Source organism: Homarus americanus, unplaced genomic scaffold (genome assembly GCF_018991925.1).
Source record: "Homarus americanus isolate GMGI-L3 unplaced genomic scaffold, GMGI_Hamer_2.0 scaffold17820, whole genome shotgun sequence".
NCBI classification, from domain to species: domain Eukaryota; kingdom Metazoa; phylum Arthropoda; class Malacostraca; order Decapoda; family Nephropidae; genus Homarus; species Homarus americanus.
The window spans coordinates 788846-804459 of record NW_024741913.1 but is presented as its reverse complement, the minus strand read 5'-3'; the positions used below and the strand labels follow the sequence as shown (position 1 = coordinate 804459).

The following is a 15614-nucleotide window of genomic DNA, read 5'->3' as shown; positions in this document are numbered from 1 at the left end:
ATAGGAAGGGGTGTGAGAGGGGCAGAGGAGAGGAAAGGGTGTGGGATAGGAGAAATAGAAGATAGGAAGGTGTGAGAGGGGCAGAGGAGAGGAAAGGTGTGGGATAGGAGAAACAGAAGATAGGGAAGGTGGGAGAGGGGCAGGGGAGAGGAAAAGGGTGTGGGATAGGAGAAACGAAGATAGGGGAGGGGTGGAGAGGGCAGAGGAGAGGAAAGGGTGGATAGAGAAACGGAAGATAGGGTGTGAGGGCAGAGGAGAGAAAAGGGTGGGGATAGAGAACGGAAGATAGGGAAGGTGGAGAGGGGCAGGGGAGAGGAAAGGGTGGGGATAGGAGAACGGAAGATAGGGAGGGGTGGAGAGGGCAGAGGAGAGGAAAGGGTGTGAGATAGGAGAAAACGGAAGATAGGAAGGGGTGGAGAGGGGCAGAGGAGAGGAAAGGGTGTGGGATAGGAGAAATTTGAAGATAGGAAGGGGTGTGGGAGAGGGGCAGAGGAGAGGAAAGGGTGGAGATAGGAGAAACAGAAGATAGGAAGGTGAGAGGGGCAGAGGAGAGGAAAGGGTGGGGATAGGAGGAAACGGAAGATAGGGAAGGTGTGAGAGGGCAGGAGAGGAAAGGGTGTGGGGATAGGAGAAACGGAAGATAGGGAGGTGTGAGGGGGCAGAGGAGAGGAAAGGGTGTGAGATAGGAGAAACGGAAGATAGGAAGGGGTGTGAGAGGGGCAGAGGAGAGGAAAGGGTGTGAGATAGGAGAAACGGAAGATAGGAAGGGGTGTGAGAGAATTGTTGTATTCGGGAGCAACAGTGTGAGCTATGGCTTTGGACACAATAAAGGTTGTAGGACTCTCTTAGAGAGTATCCTACGACCCTCCCCATTGTGATGTAGTTTATACCAGGACAGTAACCGCCCACCCAGCAAGGACCTAGGAACCTCACCCTGGACAGACAGTTACTCCTTCAATACACAAACACTCACCCTAAGAACCTGACCCTTCACAAGCACACCGTCACTCACTCTAATAACATAAGCACCTCCATTCAGCAAAACAACACAAAGACGGTAAAAAGAAAAACTCCATATAACGGACAATATGGAGTGGAAAATTCGTTATGTCGAGCGTCCATTAGATATAGAACCTCCATTTATCGAATTATATCGAAATAAAAGTCCGTTATATCGAGGGTCCACTAGATGTGAAACCCCTCCATCTAACAGATTATATGGATAGATAAGTCCGTTATATGGAGGCATCATTGTACTCTTTTTGTCCCCTAAAACTCAGTGAATATAAAAGCCAGAGTACACAGACCAATATACCGAGATGACCGAGTACTTCGAACAGCAACTATTCAATCAAAGACCAAATGAGTTTATGTAAGAGAAACATCAAGTGTGTAGGCGTGACGTGTACAGAGGAAGGTAGCGGAGTAGTGAGTCTCGCTTATAGTCTCAGAGGCAGAGTTATTATCAAGGAGAGTCAAGAGCAGGAGAGGTCTGTGGGGGTTATCATCAGGTTGCGGCAAGGAGAGTCAAGAGCAGGAGAGATCACCGATTGGTCATGAAGACTCCTCCTATGACTTAATAAATGAATTCAATCTCTGTTTCCATACTGCATAAGGCTCATAATCATATTTCAGAGTTGAGAACAAATCTTCTTTATTTACCCAGATATTAATAGATCCCTAAAAAAATCACATACGATTAATCCCACTTTACTCAATCAACTGAAAGAAATATATATATATATATATATATATATATATATATATATATATATATATATATATATATATATATATATATATATATATATATATATATATATATATATATATATATACGCTGCACATGATTATATAAGATGAAATTCCTCTCAGCGGCGATAAATTCCTCTCAGCAAACGATAAATTCATCTCGGCGAACTATAAATTCCTCTCAGCTAACGATAAATTCCTCTCAGCTAACGATAAATTCGTCTCAGCGAACGATAAATCAAATGTCAATCTTGAAATATTAAGTTTAAGAATGGACAAGACTTTCCTGAAATTTAATCATTGAGAGAGTGTCAAGTACACAACACACAGAAAAGAAAGACGAAAATATTCTCAGAGGAAGAAAAAAATATGGGTTTTGTGTGTAATGATGGGAGGAGGGAAGGTGACAGGTGACAGACAAAGGAACACTCTCTAAAGTTTCCCATTTCTTATTATTGCTCTCTCTCTCTCTCTCTCTCTCTGTATGTGCATATATGTGTCAGTGTGTGTGTATATATATATATATATATATATATATATATATATATATATATATATATATATATATATATATATATATATATACGTGTGTGTGCGTATAGGTGTCAGTATATGTATGTGTGCATAGCCATCACCAAAAATAGAATCGTATCAGGTGGAGGTAACCAAGAGCTTCAGCTGCCTTGAGTGAACATCATAAAGGCTGAAGGAGATGTCAGAACAGCCATATTGGAGCGAACGAGGAGGAGAGAAAAGAGGAAGAGGAGGAGCGAAATGAAGGGGAGAGTAGGGAAAGAGAAGGGGGAAGGAGAAGAGGAGGAGGAGTAGGGGAAATGGAGGAGGAGGGAAACGGGAGAGGTGGGAGGAAGGCGGGGGAGTAAAGGAAGAGGAAGAGGAGAAGAAAAAGGAAGGAAGAACAAGAAGATAAAGAGGGGGAGAAAGACTCGATAAACTGTGTGTATGTGTATGAGGAAAAAATCTAATTATCTGTTCATATATTACTTAAATCTATTAAATCTGAATCTGTTTGAATTTTTCCAATATTTAAAATCGTTTTCTTATAATATTTCAAATAAAAACCTGTATTGTTGTCAGGTATTTTCCCTCACTGTTTAAAATTACACACAAATAGATTTTTAAAAACCTGATTTTAGTAGTAATGTTTTATTACCATGAATAGACTTTCATTCTTATAATAATCCCATTCAATATTCAACTAGTTTATTCATATCTTTATTTTCATATTATGGTTTCAAAATTTCCAATCAAACTTTATATATATATTTTTGGCGTATACATGTAATTATTTTCTGGCTACAAAAACACATTGTGTGAATTACGACAAAATTCATTTAAAACCACAACACAAAATACAAAAAAAAATACCATTCGGGACTATAATGGTATATTGAATGTGTGTGTTGGTCTACCTGTGAGCGTGATATGAGAGCACTAAGTTTTTTTTACACCTGCCTGTACCACACCTGCCTGTACCACATCTTCCCGTACCACACCTGCTGCCTGTACCACACCTGCTGCCTGTACCACACCTACCCGTACCACACCTACCCGTACCACACCTGCCTGTACCACACCTTCCCGTACCACACTTACCCACACATGTAAACCTCGACAGGATAAACCTCTCACCCAAACATTTACAAACCATATTTATAAACATTTACAAAGCAGTTTACATTTTCATTTTTTTCCTGCACTTACCAGCACTTATGTAAGCTCGGTATTACTGTATTCGTGCGTGAATTAAATCACCAATAGATTGCTTAAATATTTACTTAGCTTTTAATTGTAACTGGAAATGTTTTGATATAACATAATTAATCAGTAACAAAACTATCAAACAAGAATTTCTCTATACGACTTGAGTTATAAAAGAATATAAAACAATAAATTAATCTCCCGTTATATATTAGACGATAAACGATTTGAATTTTTATAAATATATGTATACAGAATCTAGGCTTACTATAACGTAACCAGAGACCAGATGGTGACACTACACTTGGTCGCTTACAGGTACAACAGGCAGTTCTTTCACTCAACCACTTATCGTCACTCTTCCAATTCTCTTTGTCTAGCGATTTGGTTAGGTTAAGTTAGGTTATGTCTTATCAGGTCAGGTTAGGTTACGTCAGGTTAGAGTAGATTAAGTTAGGTTAGGTCAGATCAGGTTAGGTCAGGTCATGTTAGGTTAGATTAGGTCGGGTCGGGTCAGATCATGTTAGGTTAGATTAGTTTAGGTTAGGTGACGAAGCAATAGTGGATGAAGGAGGGAATAAAGCAGAATAGCCAAACTTGTCGTGAGTAAAACAGTATTTGGTTGTAGCTTCAGTCATTCAACCTCACTCGGTGTTCCCTCAATACTGCACTAGTCGAGCCTCGTCCAACACCCTGACTGTCTGCTTCCACCTGTATATCTTATAAACCTGACAACGTTCCTGTCCCTCTGTATCTGTCTGTCTTCCTGTCTGTTTGTTTGTCTGTCTCTCTCTCTCTCTTTCCCTCTCTTCTACCAATCTGTCTGTATATCTCTCTCTCTCTGTTTGTCTGTCTGTCTCTCTCTCTGTTTGTGTCTGTTGTCTGTCTCTCTATCTCTCGCCAGATTCTGCACGAGGAACAGTGTAGGTTAAGAGCTTCTCGCAGTATGAAGACATAATGAAGATAATTGGTAGAGGGAGAGAGAGACGGGTAAGAGATGGAAGAGAGAGGAGGTGAGAGAAGAGAGTAGGAAGGGAGAAAGAGAGGTGTGGGGTGAGAGGTGAGGTGGGTGAGGGGAAAGGAAGGGTGAGAGTGGTTTGATTATCGATCAAAGGTCAGATAGATAATGAGGGGAAGAGCCATGGTGAGGGTGATGAGCGTCAGGGGGAGAGAGGGGAGGGGAGAGACAGGATGACTTGATAATGCTTAAGTGTGTGTGTGTGTGTGTTGTGGTGGTCGTGGTGATAATAGTTGTTGTGGTGGTTCGTGGTGGTGGTAATAATGGTGCTAATGTTAGTAGTTGTCTCCATTATAGTAGTGGGAGAGGAGATGGAAGGTGTTTGGGAGAGAGAGAGGGATGGAGCAGGAAAACTGGAGGATTGAGGCAAAACATCTTTACTCTTTAAAGACACGCGTGGAGGCCGAACTGAATAGATAATACCGTATGTTATGTTCCTTGTCAACGGTGTGTGTGTGTGTGTGTGTGTGTGTGTGTGTGTGTGTGTGTGTGTGTGTGTGTGTGTGTGTGTGTGTGTGTGTGTGTGTTTGATACATTTGTGAGTGTACATGAGTAAAAAAAACTACTTGATGCGTGTAATTGGTATGTATAATTTATTCACACTTGTTCTGGCACGGCACCCCTCACCCCCTCATTTACCCCACTTCTCCCTTCACCCCCCACACCCCATGGCACCCCACACCTCTCCTCCCACCACCAACAGGTAAACAAAACTCACCTAATAACAATACTAACACAGAGCTCACCAGTAATTTAAAGACCATAAACAATAATAAGCCAAGCACGGAAGGTTGAACTAGTGAGCATGAACAATATAATACGCTCAGCAGGTTGTGTGTACCGAGTCCCCCTTCCCTGATCACCAACCAACCACCTCTCTCTCTCTCTCTCTCTCCTATTGCCCAGAAGTGAAGAGTGAGCTATAGAGCGAGAGAGAGAGAATAAAGACCATCCCGTTTTAGAGACGTGTGTGTGTGTGTGGTTAGAGAGAGAGAGAGAGAGAGAGAGAGAAAAGGATATATTTGTCTCAGTTCCTTCTTCCAGGACAGAAGGGTCGGGAACTTCTCCAGCCAGAACGATTCATTCCCTTTAAAACGCGGTGGTAGAGTTCATCCCCAGGCAGGAACAGACGACGGGCGCACCTAACTACCTACCTACCTACCTACCTTACCTTACCCTACCCAACCTACCTTACCTCCCTAACCTACCTACCTTACCTCCCCTACCTTACCTTACCTCCCCCACCCCAACCCTCCCACCCTCCCCTACCCTCCCTACCCCCTCCCACCCACCACCCCTCCCCCCCACTCCCATCCCCCACCTCCCCCACCCCAACCCCAACCCCACCTCCCATCCCTCCCTACCCCACCTCCCCACCACATCCCCACTCCACCTCCCCCACCCACCTCCCCACCTCCCCCACCTCCCCCTCCCCTCCCCTCCTATCTTTACCTCCCCTACCCTACCTTTACCTCACACCTCCCTACCCCTGCATCCTCCCCACCTTACCTCCCCCCTACCCTCCCCACCTTACCTCCCCCCCACTACCTTTTACCTCCCCCCTGCACCTCCTACCTTACCTCCCCCTACACCTCACCTCCCCTACCCCTCCCCACCTCCCCCCACATGTCTTCCTTTAACTCCAACACCTTATACCATCTTATTGCTACACTTCTGGGTCATGACTTCAGTGAAAGTGATGTTTACAACCATGAACGTCTGTCTGTCTGTGAATTAATGTTGGAAGAAGAAAAAGTGTATTGTTATCAACGACGCTATTTTGGTTTACACACACACACACACACACACACACACACACACACCTCTCTCTCTCTCTAGTCATGTGATTTTTTCTATCCCTTTCTTTATCTTGATTTATCTTACTGTTGTCTCTCTCTCTGTCTCCCCTTTGATTGTTTTCTATTTCTCTCTCTGTTTTTCTATCACTCTCGCATCCCCTCCCTTTATGTATGCAAATGACACGAACATATATCCACTCTGGTGCTAAAACATGATCGTTACTTCTTGTTTGTTCACTTTCTCTCACTCTCGGGGCTTGAGGAGGTGAAGGAGGGGGGGTAAGGAGAAGTAGGAGGCTGATGGGAGGAGGAACATGGGTTGAGAAGGAAGAGGGGAAGCAGTGGTCACATTCGTTTCTCAATGGTGTCTCTCCGTCACCATCACCATCACCATCATCACACAGAGAACAACTTCACCTATATTTTTGTCTCTAATAACCCTAACTATCAAACCCATTTAACCCCAGAGAGAAAATTTATTAAAAAAATATTTTTTTTTTTAAATGAAACATGGAATATGGGTTGGTTACTGCCTGATGTATTTAGCCTCCAGCCAGCCAGACGATCCTTATCCATTGGCGGTCGTTCGCTTTTTTCCCTTCCCTACCTAACCTATTGAATTTTGGCTGCACACCGACCTACCGCCTCGTTAATTAGGTATCCGGAGAGCAGCCCGCCACAGGAGATCTTTTTCAGGCCTCTATTGGCTACTTTACTCGACTTTCTTGGCTTCTTTGGCTACTATAAAACCTGCTGCCTTGGCTTGGTCATGGAACTGATTTTTACCAACTGATATATTAAGTATGTCATCGTCGACACCGTCACCACCGTCACCATCTCTTTGTTTGAAATTATTATTTTAGGAATTTTTATACAAATAACTTTTTGCGACAGGTAAGGTTAGGCTGGGTTAGGTTAGGTATAGTATTGCGTATCATAGTGACAAAGATTCAGTCTGTCAGATTGAAATAACTTAACCTCGTTTAAAAGGCGTAAAATACGAGAGGTACAGTACGCTGGTTTGTTTATAATAGTTTTGTTTGGGTTGTTCCTAAGAAAAACCCAAACAAAAGAACAATGTTGATGTGTAATTAACATACGAGTTATATAAATCATGATTCCAGCTTTTAAGTTCAACGTAAGTGTAAGTTTAAAGATGATTATAAGATCACTTTAATTTTGGGGACAATATTTATGGTTTCAGGTTCGTGATATAAAGGTTTCCTGTCAACAAATACCCAGATGAATACTGATGGAGATGAAATTCTCTCATTTTTTTATTATGTGAAACAACACTTGAGTTCTTAAGTGGTTAGGTAACTTTTTTCACTTTTTTTATATCTTATCCCGATTTTAAGTGATATATCATCACAGCATCATTTAACACACTAAGCTATTTCACTGTCTGAGAACATAGTGTTAATATATTTTTAAAGCTTCCTTCATATTTATTTTACATACACAATATAATATATATTTGGAGTTTTCTAATACCCTGCTTAACTCTGTAGTCATATTATAATAAATACATATTACAAACAACATATTCATCTAATACTTTACAATCATTATTATAATATCATAGTAATTATATAAAAAAAGAACAAAAAATACATGTAAATCATCAGATAAATTCAAACTTTGTTAATAGTTTTGTCACACTAATTCACTCTTACACTTACATCAGTCTAGAGTAAATAAGTAAATAATGACATCACTCATGTCTCACTCTGTCTGCACCAGCATATCACTTGCAGTATATACAAAGCAGAGGCTCTAACTTGAAGCCCAAAATGTGACCAGGACCACCAGTGGTCATCATCAAAACCTGTTGGACCAAAGTTGTCAAATGCTTCCCTGCCACCAGCTCATGTTGTCAAATATATCCCTGCCACCAGTTCTAGTTGTCAAGTATTTTCCTGCCACCAGCTCATATTGTCAAATATTTCCCTGCCACCAGCTCTGGTCAAATATTTCCCTGCCACCAGCTCTGGTCAAATATTTCCCTGCCACCAGCTCTTGTTATCAAATACTGTACTTATTTTAAATCTTAGATGTTCGTTTGGTCGATATCAGCCTCCTTGTAGAGGTAGTAAGACCCCCAGCCTGTGAGTTGTATGAGTTGGTGGTTGTGATCTACTGTAGGTGGGTCTGTCACTGTACCGCTGGTCGTGGAGTAAACGTTGACAGGATATTACTCAGTCTCCATACATCTTCTTGCAACAGGTCAACAGAAAGTTGCTCTTGTTACGTAAACTATTGTTAGGAGGAGGCGAGGAGTCGCTACGTATTGAAAACTTGTATAAACTGTGAAGAGACGTTAACTTAGGATCAATGGCCAATCATGATTCAGGGTAAGAATCAATACCTGACTAACAGCCAATCAGCGAAGCATTTGACAACTCAGTCGACGAAGTTACTCAGTTAAACTGCAGTTGACAGCAACCTGCTGGAACTACAGTTTGCTGGTAAAAAGGTGATGGTTGTTTGAGTGAGTGTGATCACACGTGTACAGTCCACTTAAAGTCCTACAATCACAAGTCTACTAATAATACTGAACTCAGCGTGCGTGCGTGCCCAAGGCTTCTGTGATTCAATTATACATAAAGTTGTTTAAAATGTAAAACTGTGTAATGAGGAAGATAAGAAGCAGCACTGAGAGTGACACATCTTGTACAAGGGAGAGAATATTAAACATGTGTAAATCTTTGACTCTGTCTCCAGTAGCCGACTGCGGCGAACATCGAGGTCTAATACACACTACCTACTGCACTAGGCATATTGATAAGCTGTATGTAGTGCTTTGAATACTTTTAATTGTTACTGGTAAAGTAACTCGAAAAGAGGAATATATATATATATATATATATATATATATATATATATATATATATATATATATATATATATATATATATATATATATATATATATATATATATATATATATACTAACTTACTTTAATAAATTTACGTTATGCAGATATGAGAGTCGTTGTCAATGAAATATGTATTAGGATTAAAAGTATATATATATATATATATATATATATATATATATATATATATATATATATATATATATATATATATATATATATATATATATATATATATATATATATATATTGATAAAATCACACGGGGAAAAGGGAAACAACGGAGCACCTTAGCTTTCGTCTTTATTCACGACATGTTCAGTTGCCTCTGAAGATGTCTTGAAAAAGACGAAAGCTAAGAATGTTGTTCCCTGTGATTATCAAGATTTATCTTATCACGTTTTCATTGTGGATTTACATGAAATATATATATATATATATATATATATATATATATATATATATATATATATATATATATATATATATATATATATATATATATATATATATATATATATATATATATATATATATATATATATATATATATATATATATATATATATATATCAGAGAAGTTACAGCCTGTGAGAGAAGTTACAGCCTGTGAGTGAAAACGCTAAAAAATTCATAGAATTTCTTATTAAAAGTTGCGTAATCAGATAACTTTTGCGCACGAGAACAATAAGACAACAAAAATATGTCTTTCATCGACTGCTGTTCACATGTTAAGACAACACGTAGAACGAGCCAGAAAACTCATTCCTTTTCGCACCATTTCAAGAGTTATAACAACATAACGCTGTGTCTCTAGTTTGATCTAACGTTAAAGGCAACATTATCTTACTGAGAAAAACAAACACCCAGGCAGCCTCAGCCACCAACACCATAACCTAAGTCACTTCATTAAAAAAGATAAACAAATAAATAAAGCCCCAGCGAACAACAGAGCGCCGCGTCGTTCCCTTAATGAAGAAAGAAAGGATTTGTCGTGCCAGGGAGCGACACAATCACCAAGACCATTATCGGGCAGGAACGTGGTGGAGGAGATACCTGAACGGCCGCCATAACCCTTACACCTCGTCGTCTACTTCCATCCTTATGAGAAAAAAACCCAAATGACGTTTTATTTCATAGTTCTTTGGAGATAAACATATATTTAATGATATTACTTGATCGTATGCTGGTAAGTGGTAATAATTACTATCATTGTGCTCGTTATATCAAATTCACTTTAGGGAATTAATTTTTAAACTTACGATAACAGCGGAGGGTTTTGTGTCCTCACGAGCCGATAAGAATACTGTTGTGAGAGACGGACATAATTGAGTATAAAGAAGATTGGTTAGAAACGTTTCCTTCCCAGGGTGAGAAGGGGGTTAAGTGCTCACAGTAACAGTAATAACGAAACAGGAGCAACAGGAACAGTAACAGTAGTTGTGTATATCCAAGGCCGCCGTGTATAGGAGCAACGGGAGGTTTTGTTGTTGTTCTGGCATGACTGAGGACACAGACGGGAGACGAAGGGGTGTGACGTGTAGGTGATGATGACAAAAGCGGTTCACTCACATACTGTCGCTTCTCCTACATAAGGTACCAAAAGCGCTCAAAAAACACAGGGAGAGAAATAGTCATCTACGGCGCCTACTGCTACCCGAGCGAGTGCCTAAATTCGCTATATACCCGAACGAGTACGTACCGCAACCCGAACGAGCTAAAAACTTACGAGCTATTAATCCTGGTGGTCCGCTGGATTCAGATAAATCCCTTATGCTTCCTCAGGTTCAGCACGGGCGAGAGTGCAAGAAGAGGGACTACCTACAGCACGTTTAAGAAAAGTCTCGACAAACCCATCTTCTGTGGAGTCAAGTAGATAGATTTTATAGCCATGCCATTTAAAGTTTTTCTTTGAGTTAAAACCCTAATTATCTTTCTCACAGTCATAATATTATATCTTCTACTAATTACAAGTGACAACCATATTCTTTGGTCCAAGTAAATGCATTTTTTTTCCATTACAATCGTTTAATACTGGTGATCTAATACTTATTTGCACACCGAGGCTGAGACACATCACAAATACGAGTAATCAGCGCAGTTGGTGGTTTATGACTTCAAGTATTGAAGGTTCATGAACCACGTGGGGCCCGGACTAACCACTTGGTCTACTGGCAGCTGGGAGTCGCTCATGGGCGGATAAAGCTGAAGACAAAACAATATCATGATTTACTCGTCAAATGTGTTGCTTCTTTTGCCTCAAATTCATAATTTTTGTTTCTTAATAAATGTGTATCAGTGAGATAAGACTTAGATATGTACCTTCTATGATTTCACTTAAGTGTCGTATGCCTTATTTACTTTGTGTTTAAGTGACATGCACACATACTAAATAGGCTCATATTTGGAGAGAATTCTAATGATTTTGTTGTTATTCGATATAATCAAATCTTGATCATGAGAGAGAGATGGGGGGGATATTCCTCAGGCTGAAGATTATCCCATGATTATGTCGTTAGTCAGTTTCTCGCACACTAAAGTTCCCGTAGTCTCGAGATCATCGATAAGGGAAGACCCGCAGGCGAGTTCTGGATCGGATATTCGGGAACACAAGGGGTCCGGTGCTCCCTGAGTGGAACTTGTGGGGGAAAACAACGCACATACACACACACACACACACACACACACACACACACACACGTACAGTATATATATGAACAAATATTACATAGGCAAACACACATGCCTCTGGACAGCTCTCTTTTGATTGGTATATTTCTGAGAAACATTACGACATGAGGAAGCTGTGCCGTACATAAGTGGAGAAAAAACAGGATTTTCTATAAAGGATTACTCAAAGGCTGTGATTGGAGGGCTAAAAATGTTCTTTTTTTAGAACTGTCAATTAAATGTAGAATTTTCAGTATTATGCAGATCTGTAACACAACACAACACTTTCAATTGAAAAAAATGGCAATAATCATTATACTCACTCACTTATTACCATTACACAGTTATTTATATTATATTTTTCTTTGCACTGCCCATCTCTCCGGAGAACACGAGAAAATAGATAAATTCACTTCATCTCGCCATAAATCTCATCTTCAAACAACAAAACAGTGTAATTATTATGCACCAACACTTCAATCAATTTACACAATACAAAACAAAGGGTTTTGCTATTGTTTTACTGACCAAAGTATAAAATATATGTATATATATTTTCACTCATAAATCCCGTTCAGCAAATTAAACACGCTTGTTGCTCAATAAAACAAACTAACAGTACACTTCTGCAGCTGCCAAAACCTTGATCTTTCTCGGCTGTGATTCAGAAGTTGAAGTCTATACATTATCACTCTGACACACACACTCGCACATCAGAAACTTGGGACTCTTGGTAACACAGGGAGTAGCGATTCTTATTACAGCTTTTGTCTTATTCATTTGCTCCCTAAATAATTTTGTAGTTCCACCAGAGAAGCAAACGATCATGTAATTATTTTTCTGGCGTGGTTAACACAACAGGTGTGGACTATAATAATTCTCACTTGAGGTCGTCAACACTGGGTGACGCGACAACACACTGTGTGATGAAGCTGCGGTGGTCGTACGAGTCGTGAGTAGGACGCTTCTACCACCCTGTTTGGTAGCCTGTCAATACTGGGGGTCGTCAGAATAAAGATTTGCTGACTGTTAAGAACGGCCTGGTTTGGGCAGCGACCGTCTCACTAACCCCCGCGGCCCATTATTCTCTCACCCACACGAATTCATTGTAATGGTTCCATCGGTCTTCTTCATTGTCCATACCTGGTTTCTTGTCGACCATGATGCCGCCTGCAGTGCTGGAGCCGCAGGAGCCGCAGCACTTATAGCCTGCCAGAACCAGCATGTCAAAGGCTTGTTCCAGGAAGGTGTGCTTCAAGAAGAAGCGAGCGGTATAGCGGTCTGTAGCTCCACGGTCTGGGTCTCGGGACTCATTCAGCGTTTCACCAAAGACTTCACGACAAAGTGTCACTCGCCCGCACACGAGGATACGACTCAGCTTACGAAATTTGACGTCAGCGAGTCCGTCACGTCCAAATGCAAAAGTCCCGCGGTAACTGACGGTAATAGTACCGACGGAGGTCCGGACAGAGTAGGCCGGATCGACGGGACTCAGCGATTTGGGGAGCGTGAGCGAGTCTATCATGTCTTGCAACTGGAAGAAGTCTGCCTCTTTCTTAAGTCTTTCCCGCTCACTAAAGTTCTCAGGTAACACGAGCTTCTGGTTCCGTAAGAAGTCGAGTATGTACCGGAAGAGCACACCGTCACGATCTATGAAAAACTTCCCCTTGGAGTCCCTCAACACCGGGGTCTTCGTCTTACCACTGAACATTTGGCCAAGCAAACTGTCCGGTTCCCGCTGGAGGGTGGTCAGGGCAGTTGTGTAGAAGACGCCACCCACGTTCAACTCCACGATAGGGGGGAACACTTGGACGATGGCGTTCATGCCTGGCCCTGTCTGCTGAAGTTGTGGCTCTGTCGAGGGTTGCCCGCTGTTGGAGGAGGCGGAGGAGGAGGAACTGTTGGTAGCGGCGCCGTTGGTGGCCATGGTAGTGGTGGTGGTTGGTGGTTGGTAGTGGTGGTGGCGGAGAGGGGAGGTCTGGTGTGGGTGGAGGCGGCCGCGAGAGTGAGGCAGCAGCGAGTCAATACCCGAGACCACCATCACCCACCCCGCGCACACCTACACGCACGCATGCACACACGCACGCCTGTCTCACGCATATACAAACGCACATGTTGATGTAAATAAACGCACACGTGACTATCCTCAACTCAAATAGTCGGACAGCAGGAAACCATTACTCACTATGACGTGTACTGATTCACGAACAGCGAATGTTACAACACATATACAGTATACTGTATATCCCTCCTGTCACAGTGTGTACATATAGTTACCATAAAAACACACATACACTCACATACCATAAACACTACAATCATACAATATAAAATCCAACACGTAAATTTATGAATTTCTTGGAGGGGGTGATGGGAGGTGTGTGTGTGTGTGTGTGTAAGTGAGCTGCAATGAACCAAAAAGTCATTACTGGCGGTAAAAGATTCGTCTTAAAATAGTGTAGAAAGTGTTGGTAGTGATGGAGAGACTTAAAGTGATTCGTTACGATCAAAGCGAGGGGTCAGGCTGGCAGGTGTTACCTTGGTTTAGTTGTGTAATGTTATCAGTGACGGTGTAGGAGGGGAAATTATGGTGAGAGAGAGAGACAATAGAGGAAAGAATAACACAAGAAGAATTACTAACAGATGGTATAGGACGGTATCACATTTCAATAGATATATTAACTGTAAAAAAATAAAAAGAGGTTAAAATTGAAATAGTTTGTCTAGCCAGAATAATAAGGATATCTAACCTAACTTAACCTAACCAGAAAAACAATAATAAAATAACATGATTCAACCTTTCGCTTCCTGTAGTTCTCTTGAAAGGCTCCTGACTACTACTTATTGTCACATGTTTCTTAATTCATTCATTAAGACACTGACAAAGAATGGAAATAAAAGGTAAAACAAGACTCTTATCTAAATGTAAAGAAAAATCTGAAGGAAAGGTTAAGTTGATTGATAAAAAATAAATAAAACAACAAGAAAACTCCCACAGAAGGTGTTGTTGATCCTGGCTATAAGGTTCCTCTCTCAACATGGCGTCTTATACCCAGGCAAATCAATCATCGAACTCAAACTAGATATTTACTATACACAGCTGCGTCAATAACAGTCCATCCCCACACCCTTATAAGCTGTTCTTTATTAATTAAACAGACAGACGCGAGTAACCCTATATACCCCCACCCACCCATCTTTCATATTCTACGTCGGGGAATAATAAAGTCTGTTTGTATTATTAAAGGATGATGTTGGTCAGAGATGGAAGAATAACTGTTTATACAGGTTGATCGTAACAAACCTTGACACAGAGTTACAATACAGTGTTAAGTGATGAGACGTTGATATATAAAATAAATAAATAATAATAATAATGAACACAGTACTGTCATGTTTACGTTGGTTACTCTCCACGATTTAGATTTTTTTCTGTTTTTTTCTGGGATTAATATTTTTTTTTCACGTCAGATAATACCACAGTGAGTGAAGGTGTTTGAGAAGGTGTGTTTAGGTATGTTAGTTAATCCAGTACACTTTTGTTTTTGTCAACCTTACTGATTGTAACTTTTTTTTTTCAAGTGAGGGTGTAAGGTTTTTTTTTTTAATTGTTGGTTGGTGTATGACAAAGGAGAGAAAGTGAGAGGAAGAGAGAGAGATAAGATAAAAGAAAGAGAAGAGAAAGAGAGAGAAGAGAGATTTAGAAGAGAAACCAAAAAACACAGAACACTGGAATTCTCAGAGGCTAATGTTTCATGTGTTGAGCCGCGAGAATAA

General features: G+C 40.7%; 1 protein-coding gene across 1 annotated transcript; it reads right to left on the bottom strand.

Moving 5' to 3' along the window:
* Positions 1-9766: 9766 nt before the first annotated feature.
* LOC121876405 (BTB/POZ domain-containing protein KCTD12-like) lies at positions 9767-13825 on the bottom strand. The gene has a single exon (XM_042381486.1). It carries the CDS (start codon positions 13762-13764, stop codon positions 12919-12921), a length of 846 nt encoding a protein of 281 aa, XP_042237420.1. The 5' UTR covers positions 13765-13825; the 3' UTR covers positions 9767-12918.
* Positions 13826-15614: the final 1789 nt, after the last annotated feature.

Coding starts and splice junctions, on each gene's coding strand:
- LOC121876405 (XM_042381486.1), bottom strand. CDS start 13,764: ATGGCCACCAACGGCGCCGCTACCAACAGTTCCTCCTCCTCCGCCTCC.